The following is a 19,337-nucleotide window of genomic DNA, read 5'->3' as shown; positions in this document are numbered from 1 at the left end:
ACTCCAGCCTGGGCAACAGAGTGAGATTTGGTCTCAAAAAAAAAAAAAAGGCAGGGCATGGTGGCTCATGCCTGCAATCCCAGCACTTTGGGAGGCTGAGGCAGGTGGATCACGAGGTCAGGAGATCGAGACCACCTTGGCTAACACGGTGAAACCCCGTCTCTACTAAAAATACAAAAAATTAGCTGGGCATGGTGGCGGGAGCCTGTAGTCCCAGCTACTCGGGAGGCTGCGGCAGGAGAATGGCGTGAATCAGGGAGGCGGAGCTTGCAGTGAGCCGAGATCATGCCACTGCACTCCAGCCTGGGTGACAGAGCAAGACTCCATCTCAAAACAAACAAACAAACAAACAAAAAAAACAAAAAAAAAACAAAGAACAAGCAACAGCCCTCTATATTTACTTATTTTTGTGGGTTATAAAGAGAGTGAGAATTGGAGAAGTACAACTGACAATGAAACCTAATAAACCAGACATAAAAGGAAGCCACTTGCCTTCCTCAGGTTAGGCTATAATTTGATTCATTTATGAGGCACAGGAAGGACAAGTATTTTCACTCCATCTTTTTGTGCTGAGTAATATTACACAATAATACGTATCAAAAAGCCATTTTTCTGAAATGAAATGTATCCTTGAAACATATCTACAGAATGTAACACAAACCTTTAACCCAAAACATTCTTCTATATAAATCTAGGAACACACGCAAATGAATATCACCAGTAAAGTTCCCTAGATTCTGCAGAAGTGACAAACTATGAACAAAGCAATATATTTTCATGCCCTCATAAATTATTAAATGAGCCTCCCCAAAAATCAGGGAAGCAGGGTCATATGGAGTGTCTTTTGCTAGTTTGCCCTCCGCTCCCAAACAGGCTAAGTCACTTAAGATACAGATGTGGATAAAGATAATTTTGTACAATGCCATTCTTTAGCCACTAGGTTTCCCAGGTTTGGGGTTTACGAGATCTATAAAACCATAGGGCTATGGAATACAAATAAAATCTGACCCTAAATAATCTTTTCCTTTACCATTGCTGACATTCCTCAAAACCCTAGATCTTTTCTTTCAAAATAATGAAAATTAGCAGGAGGCTCATCCACAACAGACTCCCTAGGGTCTCACTGTCAATAAAATCAGTGCCATGAAGCAATCAGTGTGCTTCAGGGGAAGAGTCTCTAAGTGGAAACATAATACACAAAAGGATGATCAACAATAAAATGTTTTCCTAATTGGGGGAAAAAATTCAACAGCTATTTCAAGAGTTAAAAGGTTGCCTTTTATTGAACTGTCATGCTATCTCTCCAACAGGCAAGCAGTGGAAACATTTTAAGAGCATTACCTTTAGGAGGAAAATACGACTTGCTTTCAGCTTTGTGGGGCCAGTCTACTACGAGAGGTCCAAACCTGCGAAAGCTGGCAGTGATCTCATCTACAAAACAAAGAAAGAATCTTAGCAAAAGAGAAAAAAATATTGCAACCAGAAAACCAGAATAGCACAAAACATGTCTTTTTAGTTTAAAAAAATGTTTTGAGGGTTGTTTTCTAAAGCATCTTTACGGAAGTGAAACCTACTAAGTGAAATACCATTGCTTGGGTGTACATTTGGTTATCCACTTTTAATCATGCAAAGTGTGTTTCTAACTATAATTCATTTCCTTTCACTGCCAATAAACTTGACATAAATAATTTGGAAGAAAAGTATCTCATATTAAACTAAGGTGACTTCTATGTCAAATAGAAAGATTCTAAAAATAGGAATATTCGCTGATTTTAGTAAGAAAGTAAGGTACAGAAAATATTTAAAATACGGTTTCACTTGTATGGAACTTCTAAGATTATTTAAGAAATAGATATGATTCTTTTGGTGAGCAGTAGGGGCAATAAGTAGGTAATTCTATTGGGTGATAAGAAAATGTTGACAGCCAACGCTCTCTTTAATAACTACATATTACATACCCTATATAGAAAATATATCAAAACTCATAGATCAATACATTTATATTTTCCCTCTGACATACGACTCAAAGCAGAGGTTATAACCTGGCTCCTACTCAGGTTTAGGGTACCACTCTCTCAGCCATGATCTTAAAAATTGTTTTGAAGAAAATCTAATCAATAGATGAGATTAACATGAATACAAGAACAATTTGGAGGAAAATAAGCATTCAGCTATGTATAACTTTAATGTAGTTAGTCTAAAATAAAACCACTTTTTGAGACTTTTCTCCTCTCACCATGAAAAAAGGAAATCATGATAAATTAGAAGTGTGTCATAGCTAGAAAAATGCTGGAAAAACAAGACTGTTAGAATATCAGACAGTATTTTTATATCAGACCCAAAGCCTACTGGAACTAGAGTTGTTTTTTGCTTAAGTTAACTTTGTCACAATTTTATTTCACTCATCCTTTCAACAAATATTTATTGACAACTTACCGTGTGCTAAAATAAACTGGCTTTAGGCATAAGTGAACATTCATTTTTGGACTGATAGCATCTCAAAACTATTATTAAGAAAAATTCTAATTCATCTTCATTCTTTTAAAGAGGCAGATTATGCTTTTTGTTAATAGGTATTTGTTTTTATTTACTTATTTACTTATGAGACAGGGTCTCACTCTGTCACCCAGGCTGGAGTTCAGTGGTATGATCATAGCTCACTGTAACCTCAAACTCCTGGGCTCAAGTGATCTCCCACCTCAGCCTCCCAAGTAGCTGGGAGTACAGGCACATACCACCATACCCGGCTAATCTTATTTTGTAGAGACAGGGTCTTGCTATGTTGCCCAGGCTGGTCTTGAACCCCTGGGCTCAAGTAATCCTCCCACCTTGGCCTCCCAAAGTACTGGGATTACAGGCGTGAGCCACTGCATTGGCCAGTATTTATATTAAAATGTGAGATGGTTTGGTGTGATGGACATGAGCAAAAGCTCTGGAATCTAAATGAATTTGAGTTGCAACCGTACTATCAGCTATATAACCCTGAACAAATTATTTCTCTCTGATCCTCAGTTTCCTTATCTATAAAATGGAGATGCTAGGATATCCTTATAAGATAGCTTTGAGGATTAAATGAGATAATGTAACACGAAGTACTTAGTACAATAATAGACTATTACTTTCTAATCTACCAAATAGTCTCACCTCCTATGCACTAAGATATAGATGCCCTAAAGTTGACTTGGAGAGGAGAGGCAGGGTCAGAACACACAAAGAACAAACTTAGCCTTTGCAAAATCATTAATGAATGCATAGTACCTTCATCAATATCAGGAGGAAGGCCTCCAACAAACACCTTTCTAGAGTAGCGTTCTACTCGTTCCCCATTTTGACAGCGAGTGGGAGAACTTAAGCCAGATGACAAGGCCTGATCGCCGTGGCTATCGTCCAGGAAGGCATCTTCAAAGGGAAAGAGAGAAGATCGACCTGAAACAAATGTGGGAGTTTCTATAATTAAAATGATTTTCTAAGACAATAAATGCTCTATTAGAAGCCTGAAGTGCAGAGAGAAGCATTCAAAAAAAAAAAATGTGTCCTGAGCTGTGGCTTTTCCAAGATTACCAGGACTGAAGATTACCAGATAACTTTTTATCATCATTTTTGTGTAAGGGTAGGCACAGCCTTGGGATGACCAGATTGCTAACTAAAGAAAAAGAATCGTCCAGGTGGGCAAGGTGACTCATGCCTGTAATCCCGGCACTCTGGGAGGCCGAGGTGGGCCCATCACCTGAGGTCAGGAGTTCAAGGCCAGCCTGGCTAACATGGCAAAACCCCATCTCTATTAAAAATACAAAAATTAGCCGGACATGGTGGTGCATGCATGTAATCCCAGCTACTCAGGAGGCTGAGGCAGGAGAATCGCTTGAACCCGAATCGGGGAGGTGGAGGATGCAGTGAGCCAAGATCGTGCCATTGCACTCCAGCCTGAGCGACAAGAGTGAAACTCAGTCTCAAAAAAAAAAAAGCATCAAAATTTCAGTGGTTTCCTTGCTAAAAAATCACTGCATTTTACTCATTCAGTCTATCATAGCTACTAGGAGTATATTCAGCAGCTATGTTTTTTTTCTTTCTTTAATCATTTCTTAAAATAATTGGACAAAGTAATCTCTATCCACAGATTTTTATCTGCTCTTTATGGTAATCTCAGAGGTTTAGTTCTAAAGAGTGGTCCTGATAGCCAAGGGAATACAAAACTGGTGACAGAGGCTGATAACTTCTTTTCTAATAGCGGAACTAAAGATCATCAAGTTTTCCTTGTCATTCCAGGCTACTCTAATTTGGAAATAAACATATGCAATAATAAAGGACAGGGTAAGTAAATGAAAACATATAACTTAAGATGTGAGAGTATAAATGTGGATGTGGTTATGAAACACTTAACCCTACTAATCTAGGCTATATTTTATAACACTCAAAAAATGTATGAAAAGAAATGAAAAAAGAATTATTTTCATTAACTTTATAGCCAAATAAAATTTTTAGAGCAAAAGTACCTACCCAATCCACATGACTATAAGAAAGATACCAGCAGTTAAAGTCAGCAGTAAATTTACCAGCAGTAAATATAATACAATAATGCCATTTGGCATTACAAAATAAAATCTAAATTTAAAATCATAAAATTTAAAATAAATAAAAAATAATTTCTTTCCTGTTTGAGTCAGTGACTTCCTAGTAAAACTTTCCACTAGGTTTCACTCTAAAAATGAACCATTAGAGTACTTTAACTTTTGGGGGAAAAAAGGAAAATTCCCCTCTAAAATAAATTCATATACTCTTAAAAAAAAAAAGAGCAGTGTCTTCCCCATTTAGTCTATACTATCTTTATTTCCTGAAACCTAGGTTTTTGTGTCACAATAGCCAACTCTAAAACAGAATATAAATAGCCCTTAGAAAAATACTGAACATGGCCGGGCGCAGTGGCTCACGCTTGTAATCCCAGCACTTCGGGAGGCCGAGGCGAGCGGATCACGAGGTCAGGAGATCGAGACCACGGTGAAACCCCGTCTCTACTAAAAAAAAAAATACAAAAAAATTAGCCGGGCGCGGTGGCGGGCGCCTGTAGTCCCAGCTACTCGGAGAGGCTGAGGCAGGAGAATGGCGTGAACCCGGGAGGCGGAGCTTGCAGTGAGCCGAGATCGCGCCACTGCACTCCAGCCTGGGCGACAGAGCGAGACTCTGTCTCAAAAAAAAAAAAAAGAAAAATACTGAACATGTATTTCTTTTACAAAAAAGTTAAAGTTATTAATATAACTCTGGTTATTTTGTGAACAACCCAGGTAGTGTAAAAAAGACACTGTTTTAATGCTAGGAGTTAAATAAAAAGACCAAATAATTTTTTGTTCAGTTTTCCCCAGCTTAGCTACAAAGAAACAGAACAAAATCTGTCATCCCATGCCACTTATCTTTTTTAGCCTGGCAGCAACAAACAATAGACAGTAAATTCTCATCCCTTGATGTCTGTTTTGATCACTGGGGGGTGAAAAAAATAGATTTGCACCAACTATAGGCAAAAAGAGCTTTCCAAAGACATCCAGTGACATTCTCCTAGAGCTGACAGGTTTGCTTTATTCCATAGCCCACACTCAGTGAATTACATGCCTACTCAGTGTCAGGCACATGCGCAAATCAGCATTTCCCACTGAGTGTTCCTAAACCCACCTATTACCTTCAACACTAGTAACATTAGATACCCAGAAAACAAGAGCTGGGGAAGGGGAAACGAAATAATCTGGGAAAATAATGCATACGTTATGCCTTTCCACCTCAGAAAATAAAAGGCTATGAAAAGTTCTACAGTAAAGAAACATTAACTGGCCAGGCATGGTGGCTCATGCCTGTAGTCCCAGCACTTTGGGAGGCCGAGGCAGGCAGATCACTTGAGTCCAGGAGTTCAAGACCAGCCTGGGCAACATGGTGAAACTCTGTCTCTACAAAAAAATACAAAAATTAGCCGGGCATGGTGATGCACATCTGTAGTCCCAGCTACTGGGGAAGCTGAGGTGGGAGGATTGCTTGAGTCCAGGAGGTACAGGTTGTAGTGAGCTGAGACCACACCAGTGCACAACAGCCTGGGTGACAGAGTGAGACCCTGTCTCAAAAAAAAAACAACATTAACTTACTCCAGCATTACCCAGATGTTAAAGGAACCCTTTACCATACAAAACTCAGTGGAAAACACTTGAGGAAATATTCACCCATATTTCAGTGACACCGAACAAATAAGATACTTCCTTGCCAAAGGAATCACAGTCTGGTGGGGGAGACAGGCAAGTACATAAATAATTATAAAACAGAGATGTGCTAAGAGAAGACTTTACCAAGTGACACAAGAACACAATTTACTGCCCTCCTGGAGACTGGTGGGGAGAGATTTTTAGAGTATTTTCACAGGAGGGCAATTTTGAGCAGAATCTCGTCAGAGTGTGAGTTTCTGAAGTAAAGGAACAAGAAGCCACAGAGCAAGTACTGTCAAAACAGCTCTTGATCTTTCCCTCCAAAATTGCTCCTTCTCTAATATTCCCCAAAATCTCAATAAGAATGCTGATTATCCACACTGGATTCAATCCAGAAACCTAGAAATCATCCTTGACATCTCCCTTTCTCTTATACTCCATGTCAAATCCATCTCTCACTAAGTCCTGCCAATTCAAGCAGAGTAAATAGTCTGTTGAGTCTACTGACTTCTACCTCCTACCCCACAATGCTTTCTCCACAAAACAGCCAAAGGCACCATTTTCAAACATTAATTTGAACATGTAAGCACACTCCTCACCCCATCCTCAAAAGCCCTCAATGATTTCCCATTACTTTTTGGATAAAGTACAAAAACATAACTGTGAACTGCAAGGCCTCTGCACACCTCTTCTACGTCACAGTTGCTGCCTCTCCCTCTTGCTCACTAACTGCCAATCACACAGACCTCCTTCGTATTTCTGATTATTCCTCCTTGCTGCAAGCCATAAGGACAACGGGTTCCCTCTACCTAAAACAAACACACCCTTTTCAACTCTCCAATTTCCTAATTAATTCCTACTAATTCTTCAGGTCTCAGCTGAAAAGTCTTCCTTAGGTTGAACTTTCCTAAGCCTTTAGATTAGGTTAGATTCCCTTTGCTATCCACACACAGGCCCCTGTATTCCTCCTTCCTAACACTTTCCCCAAGGACCATTATACCATTTGGGTGTGTTTTTATTGAGTATCTCTTTCCTTAACCCTATTAAGTTGTAAACTCTATTAGGATGGGACCAATTTAATCTTGTTCACCACTGCATCTTCCTGCCCTAATTAGGTCATATAAAAGGCACACCAAAAATGTTAAATGTGAGGCAGCATCCAGGGAAGGAAAACAGTAAGTGCAAAGGCATGTGGCTGCAAATCTATGAAGAAACACAATACACAGGTGTGAGAATGGCAGAGATGTAACCATGTCCTAGAAAATTGAGACCTTTCCTATTGCTTTTATTTGGTCAGGCATTAATGTTCTATATTACAAAATGGAAAATTATTTTCCCACTTTTTGAATTTAATATTTATTCTAATACTGGCTTTTTTTTTTTTTTTTTTTTTGAGACATAGTCTCGTTCTGTCACCCAAGCTGAAGCGCAGTGGCGCAATCTTGGCTTACTGCAACCTCTGCCTCCCAGGTTCAAAAGATTCTCTTGCCTCAGCCTCCCCAGTAGCTGGGATTATAGGCGTGTGCCACCATACCCGGCTTATTTTTCTATTTTTAGTAGAGACAGGGTTTCGCCATGTTGGCCAGGCTGGTCTCGAACTCCTGACCTCAAGTGATCTGCCTGTCTCAGCCTCCCAAAGTGCTGGGATTACAGGTGTGAGCCACTGTGCCCAGCTCTAATACTGGCTTATTTTGAACTACACTAACTCCACAGAGACCATGATATTCTCACCTAATCCATCTTCTGTCCTGTCAGAATGACTTCTCTAAGATACCTATGACCATGTTGTCCTCTAGCCAAAATCCTACCATAATTTATATTACTTCCAACATTTTGAACTCAGGGAGAGGGTGGATGAGGTGAGAGTCTGAAGAAATCTGTGACTGTCCAGATGAGACATGAGGAAGTCTTGAACGAGAGCAGTGAAAGAGTGAAGAAGCAGATGTGGAAGATATTCTGGCACAAAAAGAATTTTCTGCATGGCCAACATAACCACAGCTCAGAGTATTTTGGCAAAGAAAACAAAATCAAGAGTTGTAAAAATTTGGACAGTTTTATTAAGTGGTTATGGGTAATTAAGAAATTTCCCAAGGTTTTAAAACCAAACTTCTGTCTTAGTATTTAGAGTAAGATAGACTTCAGCAATAAAATAAATTTGCCCTTGGAAATGAAACTGCTAAGAACTAACACAAAAATGATATTTCTCTAACTGTGGGTAATAATTAAGAATATAGGCCTGAGAACCCAATCCCCAGATCTACTAATCTGAATCTGTGGGGGTCAGGCTTGAAAATCTGTATTTGCACAAATTTCCCCAGTGATTCCTATGCTCAAGTTTAAGAATCACTGATTTGAAGATTATTTGTCTCCTACAGGCAGCCACTGAAAGAGATATTCTGTGTGAAGTATATGCAGCCCTGGGAAATATCCAAGTTCAATCAAGTTAAGGAAGTATATTCTCAACACTGGAATGTAAAATCTATAACCTAATCATCCTTACTGTAACATGACTGCCTGAAGTGCTGGCAGAACAAAAAGTCTGCAGAAAGGATTTAAAAGACAGAATTGTAGAGTAAGAGTTTGTAGTATTTACCCAGTGCAGACCGACAGGATATATGAGGACTTTATCATACTACGTAGGATTATTCCTCCAGGGGACAGAATGGTTCATGTGGTATTTCCAGAGCTTGAAAATAATCTATTTCCCTCTGCTCTCTCTCTCTTATTTTTTTTTTAAATACAGAGATGGGGTCTCACTAGGTTGCCCAGGTTGGTCTTGAACTCCTGGGCTCTAGTGATCTTCCTGCCTCAGCCTCCCAAAGTGCTGGGATTACAGGCATGAGCCACTGCTTCTGGTCCCTCTGCTCTTATTATAAGCTCCTGAAGGACTATTCCATTAACAAATTCAGGACTCTGCAATTGTGAAGGGGTGACTCTTGAGCTAGTAGACAGTCAGCTACTGAAATTTTATTTCCATATGCAACCAGCTCCATGAGAAAACAGTGGTATTCTGATTTGTCCAGTAATCCCTTGTGAGGATGGTATTCATGCATTCATTTGATTGGCATAAATCCATCTCCAAAACAAATCATCCCTGAGAAGACAGTAAAATTTTAGTTCCTGGACATGTGTTACTAGAAACTGAAAATTTAAGAGGCTGCACCTAAATTGTGCCCCAGGAGAAGTCTTGCTTCACTAACTAGCATCTCTCTGACGTATTTCTTTTTTTTTAAGGAAATATTTCCAAGACCAAAATGTGTTAAGCAAGCCACATTACTTATCAAAAATTATATTTCTATGTGAGGAGGATATAAACCTGCTTTAGAACACCATGATACTGCCACATAAAATATGTATATTCAATATTTCAATAAAAGCAGGAGAAAGGTTTCTCAAATGCTGCAAGTTGGCCATCTGGCTTTCAACCAATGGTCTGGTTCTCTGATATCTATTTCAATTACTATCTATAATTAGTTTTTGGTGCAGTAATTGGACAAATCATCTCTGAATGTGGAGATGGCTTAAAACCAAATGAGCTTGCAGGAAAAGTGCCAAATAGAAGACTTGCAAAGCATTAGTTAAGCATGGAAGTCTTGTCCAAGATAATTCCTCCCCAGAAGGCTTCCTTTCCTTCAGCAAATGATGGAAAAACAAAAGCCCATTGGCCAAGCTATGCTGTGAAAGCTGCTGGGACCTCACCTCTGAGCTCCCACCAAGGCCTCTGCCAACACTCCAGCAGCTCCAGGGTACCTCTGGCCCAGCACTTCTACTCCAAGCCTGACTCTTTTCATTTTAGTCTTGTAAGTAGCTCAGAAATCAATCACTTTGGGGGTTTAAGAAAAAGGAATTATGAGGCATGACTCCCTCATAAAATACATATATATTCCCTAGAAGTCAAGATAGGTTCCAGCCTAGTGTCCAGTAGGTGACTCTGAACAAAAAACATTTCACTTATGGTCTCATTTGCATAATGAGAGAGTTTAACTAGATGACAGGCTTTCAGATCCCTGGGAACAAGAGAATCCCTTTTATCACACAGAAATCTTACATAAAAATAGATTTACTTCATATTAATATCTGGTATTTCTTACGCATCACAAACTGAATATGTTTACAAGTGAACTTTTGATGTCTACCTTAAACTTATTCTCTCCCAGTCCCATTTCAATATGTGACATTACAATTCACCCAATCACTCCAGCCAGAATCTCAAAATCATTTTTGAGTCTTCCTTCTTATTTACTCTCCAAGGTTAATTCAGCAACCTGACACCATCTGTTAAACACTACTGTTGATCCCATTCTCCAAGATATATCTTTAATTTGTTCACTTCTCTCCAACTCCACTGCCATCACCCTATCCTAACTATCCTCATTTCATGCCTGACATCACCTCCTAACGAGGCAACCCAATTCTCTTTTCATTCCACTCCAAACAGCAACCAGATGTGCTCTTTTAAAAACATGAATCCAATCATTTGACCTTGCTTTAAAGCTTCAAAGATTTCCTCTTGTACTTGGACCAAATTCAAAATCCTTACCAGAAGCTAATGTCCAGCAAGATCAGATTCTCTTTCCTTTCTCCAAATTCATCTTAAGACATACTCCTCCATCATCTACCAAGCATCAGTCATTGTAGGCTTCCTCAAAGTAAAAAAGACTTTGCTTCAAGACTTTTTTAAAGAAACACGACTTTTTTGAAATATAATTCTTATATCATACAATTGATCCATTTAATCCATTAGCAGTCACTCTTGGTTTTCCCCCAACTTCTCAGCCCTAGGTGACCACTAATCTCCGTTTTGTCTCAATAGATTTGTCTATTCTGGACACTTCATATAAATGGTATCATACAAATACGTGACTCTTGAGATTGGCTTCTTTCACTTAGTGTAATGTTTTCAAGGTTTATGTTGTAGCATGTATCTGTACTTTGCTTCAAGCCTTTTACAAATGCAGTTCCTTCCACCTTCCCCTTTTAAACTAGCTGTCTTATAATATCCGAAATTCCCTTTAAAATATTCCCGGGGAAAAAGGGAAGATAATATATGAAACAAAACTGGCAAAAATGCTGATAATAATTGAAGCTGATGATGGATATATTGGTGTTCATTAAACTATTCTACATTTGTATATATTTGAAAATTTCCTTAATACCAAAAAGTTTTAGATAGCTGTCTCTCCATCCTTTCAGTTTGTTTAAACGTCACCTCTTCAGAGGTGACCTCCCTACCTTAGAGGGACTCCCCTATTCTTTTCTGCCTAGTATTTATCACAACTGTTAAGAATAAATATATTCGTTTCACTTATTTATTGTCTCTCTCCCTACTAGAGTGACCATTGAGCAGTGTCAGAGACCACATCTGGAGTCTAGTACAGTATAGGTATGCAAACACTTAATGAGTAAAATTTGGGTAGAAGGCCCAGAAAATCCCTCCTTCAGTCTTTCTTTTGGCCCCTCCCAGATTAACTTCCCATGAAAGTGAAAAACTAGTCATCTTCCCCTCACTATCGTCTGTGCTCAAATTTTCCTATTACTATGAGCAGTAACATTTTCAGATATTATAACCATGAACATTCAGAAAATTCTCCAATTCATGTCCATGTTTTATTCTAGAATCATCCATACCTTTAAACAAGCAAGCTCATACAACTGGGTTTGAATTAGCAGGATGGCATGCTTCTAGCATGGTCTCCCTGGAATAGCTGATCTCTCTTCCCTCGAGCAGGCTTTTGACAGACATACTCAACTTCAACTCAGCACACAAGTTTGTTTGATTGGATTTTAGAACTTTTGTTATCAATTATGTAACCCATTAATATCAATATATTTTTTATGAACTAAATATACGCAGGAGTACATTTATAACAGTAACTCTAATCATTCTTTGTATTTTTTCATTTGCATTGTTAAAAGAATCTTTTATATTCTCCTTACTGCTCTATAACTAGGAAATTCTGTTAAACATCAAAAATACTGGCATGGGCCGGGTGCAGTGGCTCATGCCTATAATCCCAGCACTTTCGGAGGCCGAGGCGATCCCCTGGGGTCAGGAGTTCGAGACCAGCCTGGCCAACATGGAGAAACCCCATCTCTACTAAAAATACAAAAACTAGCCAGGCATGGTGGTGCGTGCCTGTAATCCCAGCTACTCGGGGGGCTGAGGCAGGCAAATTGCTTGAACTCGGGAGGCAGAGGTTGCAGTGAGCCAAGATCGCGCCACTGCACTCAAGCCTGGGCGATGGAGCGAGACTCCATCTCAAAAAGCAAAAAACAAAAACAAAAATATTGGCATAGCCAACATGTCTACTTATGGACAAGAGTTTCACAGAGACCATAAAAACTCATACTCATGTAAATGAAAAGCACAATATATATTAAATGTGTAGGCAAAAATCTTAAATGACACTACCTGGTAGACTAGTTGTATTTTCTCATTTGCATTGTTAAAAGGACCTTTCATATTCTCCTTACTGCTCTATAACTAAGAAATTCTGTTAAACATCAAAAATACTGGCACAGCCAACATGTCTACTTATGGACAATAGTTTCATGGAGAGCATAAAAACTCATTCTCATGTGAAATGAAAAGCACAGCATATATTAAATGTGTAGGCAAAAGTCTTAAATGACACTACCTGGTAGACTAGTTTCTAACAGGGGTTGCAGTTGTATAGGAGGACACATATTAAAGCTTAGCAAAGGCAGAACACTCCCAAAGAAAAATGGTAAGATTCTTTGGTGTGATTCTTATTCCACAAATGAAATCAAGGTTTGTCTACTGGAACAATTCAAAATAGATATAAATGGGAAATATAATTGGGTATTTTTAAACTATATGTAATTGATATTTATTTTCAAATCTTATTCTTTCACATGTCATGCTTCTCATTTCTCATTATTACTGCTTCAGCTACATTACTAGGAGTACTTGGTTTGCTAAGAGTCTACCTTCAATGTCCTCATTCAAGCCTTGAGCTGATGTTCAAGTTATCTCCTGCTTTCATTACTTTATCATAAAACCCTCTTTCTAAAGCCTGACAATATCTGTGTCCAGGAGTTTCACTGTCTGTTTCAAAAACACTCATTAAGGCAGCGTAGATCGTCCTACTACCAGCTTCTCCTCTCCAGCTGGTCCCACAGCATACACTCAGAGATATGTACTCCAAGCATCTGGTCATGGCAATCTCATCTTTAAGCTTTCTTCTAAGGAGAAACACGTACTAGAATGTCTTGCTTCCCATTCCTATTCCATTATACAAATAGGTCCTGAAATTCTACTTATCCCAGGAAACTTTTCCACACTTAGCAGGAGAGGTGTAAAAGTCCACTGGCCAAATTCTTGCTGACAGAACTCAAAACTTTCACATATATTACATTCCCTTTATTTTTGTTCCTATAAAATTTACCAACATGACCAGATGCGGTGGCTCATGCCTGTAATCCCAGCACGTTGGGAGATGGGCAGATGGCTTGAGGCCAGGAGTTCAGGACCAGCCTAGCCAATATGGAGAAACCCCATGTCTACTAAAAATACAAAAATTAGCCAGGTATGGCGGTGCATGCTTGTAGTCCCAGCTATTTGGGAGGCTGAGGCAGGAGAATCACTTGAACCCATGAGGCGGAGGTTGCAGTGAGCCAAGATTATGCCACTGCACTCCAGCCTGGGTGACAAAGTGAGACTCTATCTCAGAAAAAGAAAAAAGTTTACCAACATGTTTATGTAACACATAGAAAATAAGTTATAGCTCCAGTTCTATCCTTAATCATAGGTAGAGGGAAGTAACATACATCAGCAAGCTTAATTTTTATTCTTTTTGGGCAAGTCTAAATGTTAATTAGAGGAAAGGGATCAAACATTAATTTAATCCCTGTTCACATGAAAAAATAACCATGAGGAAGTCTGCCAATTCATCAGAAGTATACTATGCAGAGTTGGCTCAAATGAATACATCTCAGAGAATGAGCGTTCTAGATATGAGATCTAGACATGCTTCATCCCATATGGTTATATCATTACATTTAAGGAAGATGACTTCTTTTTCAGCTTTGAAAATGAAAGACTTATTGAAAGCATGGACAAAACGTTTTCTGTCCGTTCTTTTTTCATTACAGAAAGCCAACATTCAGTCTTTTAGCATTTGCGCCTCTCTCTGTCTCTCTTCCTCTCTCTCTCATCATTCTCTTCTTCATTTGCACCTATCAAACTGCAGACCAAGAGCAGGGACCAAGTCATTCTAGGAAATATTTAATGTAGCACCTCATACAAACATCGTGACTTTTGAGAATAAAATCAACCTCACAAATAGATATGGAGAAAGTAAAATGAAAAAAGGATGAGTATTTTTTTCAGAAGCTTAGAAACTATAGGCAACTTTATATTCTTGATGTATAGTATTAATATGCTATTATTTATAAAAATAAGATAATTTTTAAAAATACGATGCCAAACTCTGCTCTGCATAAATGTAGGGTGTTATTTCAAAATAATCCTTATCAATAAGCACTTAATAAGGGCTAACTGGCCGGGCGCTGTGGCTCACGCCTGTAATCCCAGCACTTTGGGAGGCCGAGACGGGCGGATCACGAGGTCAGGAGATCGAGACCATCCTGGCTAACACGGTGAAACCCCGTCTCTACTAAAAATACAAAAAATTAGCCGGGCGCGGCGGCAGGCGCCTGTAGTCCCAGCTACTCGGGAGGCTGAGGCAGGAGAACGGCGTGAACCCGGGAGGCGGAGCTTGCAGTGAGCCGAGATCGCGCCACTGCACTCCAGCCTGGGGGAAAGAGCGAGACTCCGTCTCAAAAAAAAAAAAAAAAAAAAAAAAAAATAAGGGCTAACTATACTTAGGGCCCAGTGTTAGGCACTAGAGACAACTATCCTCAAAGAACTTATCCAAGATGAAGAATCAGGGCATACAGAAAAGGCAGGAAGAATGCAAGACAGCAGAATCAGAGGAAAACACTGTCTGCAAGGCCACTGGGGAAGGCTTCCTGGAAAGGGTAAGGTTTGAACTAGTAAAATAAAGATAGTCCTTAGATATATAGATGAGAGGAAGGGTGACCTGTATGGCCAGAGAGTGGGAAAGCAAATAGATTTGTCAGGGGAAGATGACGTGGGAAAAATGAAGATAATGATGTTGGTGAAAGAGGCAGAGGCCAGATCATGGGGACCCTGAATTGAGAATGGGGGTGACACGAAGTGGTGTTTCAGAAAGATGAAGCTGTAGAAATGGAACAGGAGAAATAAAAATAGCAGAAATGAGACGGACAAGGCCTGAGAAAACTAGAGGGAAAATCTTGACAAGATTTGGTGACTGATTAGTACATGAGAAGAAGAAAAGCCAGGCCCTGCTGTCTATTCTCCAGATGGTGTCTATTTTCTATATAAAATAGTTCATTTCCTTTTCTTTCCTGACAGTGATCATTTTTCTAGCAACATGAAACAAGTATGGTACAAAATATGTCTTAATAACATAATTTCTAGGCTTCAACTTTTTAAATTTAAAAATAAGGCAATAAAATTTAATGATATTTATTTCCACGGATAGAAAATAATCATTTACACAAACGTTTTTCCACATAATGATGATGAAAAGCAAAAGGACTGTATGATCCACCATACATATATATTAGCTTCTGCCAATAGTCACTCATTCAACAAATATTTGCTGTGAAATAAATGATAAAAGTATTGTTTGGGTAAGCATAGGCAGAGAATATTTTTAATATTTTTTAAAACATAATAAAATACTATGAATTTAGCATCATTATCTTCTCTTCATGACTCAACTACAAAGTCAGAGACAGCCTGATGAATGGTAAACATTAGCAAATAAAGAGCCAAAAGACACAGATTGTGATCTTGACTCTGACTTTAACTTGGTCACACAGCAAGTAAATTACTACTTCTCCGTCAGTTTCTGCAAATGAGCACCAAAGTAACTTATATTTGTGGAATATTTTCAATTTACATGGATAGCTTTTCATTTCCCTTTTTTTTAAACTAGAACTTTATTAATACTCTGAAGAAGGACAAGACTGGTTTTATTACCTCATAATTTACAGATGAGCATACCAAATCTAAATGATAAGTCAGTGATTACAACCTACGTGTCTGACCCTAAGTCCCATATGCTTTCTACTACATCCGGCTTCTCCTAGCTACTTTGTAAAATTATTTGAAAAAACTACAGATATGGGAAATGCTTTAGAACAGTCACAGCATTACACAAATGAAAGTTGTATTATTTCGTTTGGGTGTGACCAGGAGAGAATGCAGGTTTTATGGGGACCAAAGCCTATTTTGGGGTCCCTCTTTAAGAAAAAGAACACGAAAATTACATAGACTTTGGAAGGGGTCCAAGCAAGTGAGAGGCCCTGAAACTTAAGCTTCATTTACTTCCGGGGTAAATCGGACTCTGAATATAACAGAAAAAAATTCACCAGCCAACCTAATAAGATCAAGAATTGCCCTCCAAAACCCAAGTTCTGCCTTCTAAGTTGTATGAAAAGAACACAATGAATACAGGGCAGAAAAATATATATGCTTGGCCTTTATTTCCTCATGTTTATTCACAATAAGCCATATAACAAAAAACTTTAAGGAGAAATAGTCTTTGCTATATCTTTTTTAAATTAGAAGAACAAATTACCAACTAACAACAACAACAAAAATTTTAATGAAAGCGATAAATCATTTTGCTAAAATAATTAAGATAGAACATCACACCATATGATAATTATTGTTTTACACACACACAGGTATGAATACACACACACATAAACACACCCATATTTACTCACAATTTGGCAAGCAAAAGATCTCATTAAAAAAAAAAAAAAAAATTTACCTCGTCTCCGCCCATAGCTCCTGGCTGCATGTAAACATAGAAGAAAACCATGGGTATTTGTATCAAAATGGTGAATTTAGAAATTAAAAAAAAATTCACACAAAGCTGTTCTATGTATTCTTGGAATTATTCAATTGATATGAAGATACTGTTCAACTTGACTGCAAACACTATATTTTTTTAAAAAACCTTTATGAAGTACAGGCTAAATCACAATCTTAAAAAGAAATTTAACTGGATGTGGCAGCCACTGGAACAGATACACTGGATGTTTCAGAAGTCTTATGAGGGTTTATATTGGAGCCTATTATCTATATCAGACATAGAGTACTTTAAAAAACTGATTTATAAATCTTCATTTGTACTTTATCTTACCACCAGATAAGAAAAAATTATTCATTCTAGATAACTAAAAACTGTACCATGCGGTGGTCACTCTGAATTTCTTACTACACACACATTCCCCCCAAACACACACTCTCTCTTCATAGATTCCCCTGAAAAATGTATAGAAATTTTATATACAACTAGCTGTTACTTTACAGAATGTGTTTCTGTACAATTTTCAGTAAAGCTTCTCTCTCTCCATTTACTTTCCACTCAGTATTACAAATGGGGGAATGTAATATCTTTTTGATCTATAAAATGAACTGCAAAAGTAAAATGAGACTAAGGCACTGGGTCCACCTCAGGCCATGCTTAATAATACAGTGCTTTAAAGGTTTTCTTCCTCTTTAAAACTCCAGCCCTATAGAATGTATTGTTACACTGTTTAATAGAGCTAGACTGTGGTATCATGTATCACTAAAAGATCCTGTCAAGTAAAATGATTTTCAGAGTGGAAAGTTTCTCAAATTTGAAACCTCAGGTTCTATTTTAAAAAATGATTTAGAGCTTAATCCATTTCTTAAAAGCATAACGGGCTGGGTGTGGTGGCTCACACCTGTAATCCCTGCACTTTGGGGGGCCAGGGCAGGAGGATCGTTTGAGGTCAGGAGTTTGAGACCAGCCTGGCCAACATGGTGAAACCTCATCTCTATTAAAAATACAAAAAATTAGCCGGGCATGGTAGCGCATGCCTGTAATCCCAGCTACTCGGCAGGCTGAGACAGAAGAACTGCTTTAACCTGGGAGGTAGAGGTTGCAGTGAGCTGAGATCACGCCACTGCACTCCAGCCTGGGTGACAGAGCAAGACTCGGTCTCAAAATAAATAAATAAAAATAAATAAGTAAAAAAATAAATAAAAGTGTGAAATGTCACACAACTAGCTTATACTGAAAAAGGAAGATAATCTGGAGTTATATTTACAGTGTATTATATTAAGCATTAAAGAAAACTATTTCTGACCAGGTGCAGTGGCTCATGTTTGTAATCCCAGCACTTTGGGAGGTCAAGGTGGGCAGATCATCTGAGGTCAGGAGTTTGAGACCAGCCTGGCCAACATGGTGAAACTCCATCTCTACTAAAAATACAAAAATTAGCCAGGCGTGATGGTGGGCACCTGTAGTCCCAGCTACTCAGGAGACTGAGGCAGGAGAATTGCTTGAACCCAGGAGGTGGAGGTTGCAGTGAGCCAAGATCATACCACTGCACCCCAGCCTGGGTGACAGAGCGAGACTCCATCTCAAAAAAAAAAACAAAAAACAAACAAACAAAAAACCTATTTACTCCATAGGAAAATAATTCAGACTTTTCAGCCAGATAGTTGAAATACCACTAGGCCAATCTCATTTGCTACTACTTTCCACTTTTCCTCAGGGATCAGACCCTCATTCCACAACTTTAACTTCTTCACTTTCCCACTACTCAAATATTAGAAAGGATTATCCAGCCCAAGCTCTATTTTTTCCCCTGATTCCTCCTGTACTACAACCCTCAATGAAAAAAATCTTTTTTTTTTTTTTTTTTTTTTTTTTTTTGAGATGGAGTCTCGTTCGCTCTGTCACCCAGGCTGGAGTGCAGTGGCACGATCTTGGCTCATTGCAACCTCCACTTCCCAGGTTCAAGCGATTCTCCTGCCTCAGCCTCCAAAGTAACTGGAATTACAGGTACCCGTCACCACGCCTGGCTAATTTTTGTATTTTTAGTAGAGATGGAGTTTTGCCATGTTGGCCAGGCTGGTCTCAAATTCCTGACCTCAAGTGATCCCCACCTCGGCCTCCCAAAGTGCTGGGATTACAGGGGTGAGCCACCATGCCCAGCTGAAAAAAATCTCTTCTGAATTTACATAGCTATTACTGTTTACATAATTTACAAAAGGGGATGCATTCCAAAAACAATTTAAGGGACTTTTATACTGTTTATTAT

At 38.7% G+C, this 19,337-nt stretch overlaps 1 protein-coding gene across 14 annotated transcripts in view; it reads right to left on the bottom strand.

Annotated features, from left to right (window-relative positions):
• The window catches only part of CPEB3 (cytoplasmic polyadenylation element binding protein 3), a 241,514-nt gene that overhangs the window by 90,082 nt on the left and 132,095 nt on the right, over positions 1-19,337 (bottom strand). For 6 of the 14 annotated variants that reach the window (XM_032136767.2, XM_058436216.1, XM_058436212.1 and 3 more), the window contains exons 5-7: positions 17,030-17,053; positions 3,259-3,426; positions 1,342-1,431 (exon numbers count right to left, since the gene is read on the bottom strand). In XM_032136767.2, the coding sequence (XP_031992658.1) occupies positions 1,342-1,431; positions 3,259-3,426; positions 17,030-17,053 (282 nt within the window). The remainder of the gene's footprint in view (positions 1-1,341; positions 1,432-3,258; positions 3,427-17,029; positions 17,054-19,337) is intronic. The other 8 variants (XM_058436213.1, XM_032136790.2, XM_058436218.1 and 5 more) reach the window with 3 other exon arrangements.

Source organism: Hylobates moloch, unplaced genomic scaffold (assembly GCF_009828535.3).
Source record: "Hylobates moloch isolate HMO894 unplaced genomic scaffold, HMol_V3 SCAFFOLD_3, whole genome shotgun sequence".
Classification (NCBI taxonomy): domain Eukaryota; kingdom Metazoa; phylum Chordata; class Mammalia; order Primates; family Hylobatidae; genus Hylobates; species Hylobates moloch.
This window is presented reverse-complemented; position numbering and strand designations above follow the sequence as displayed.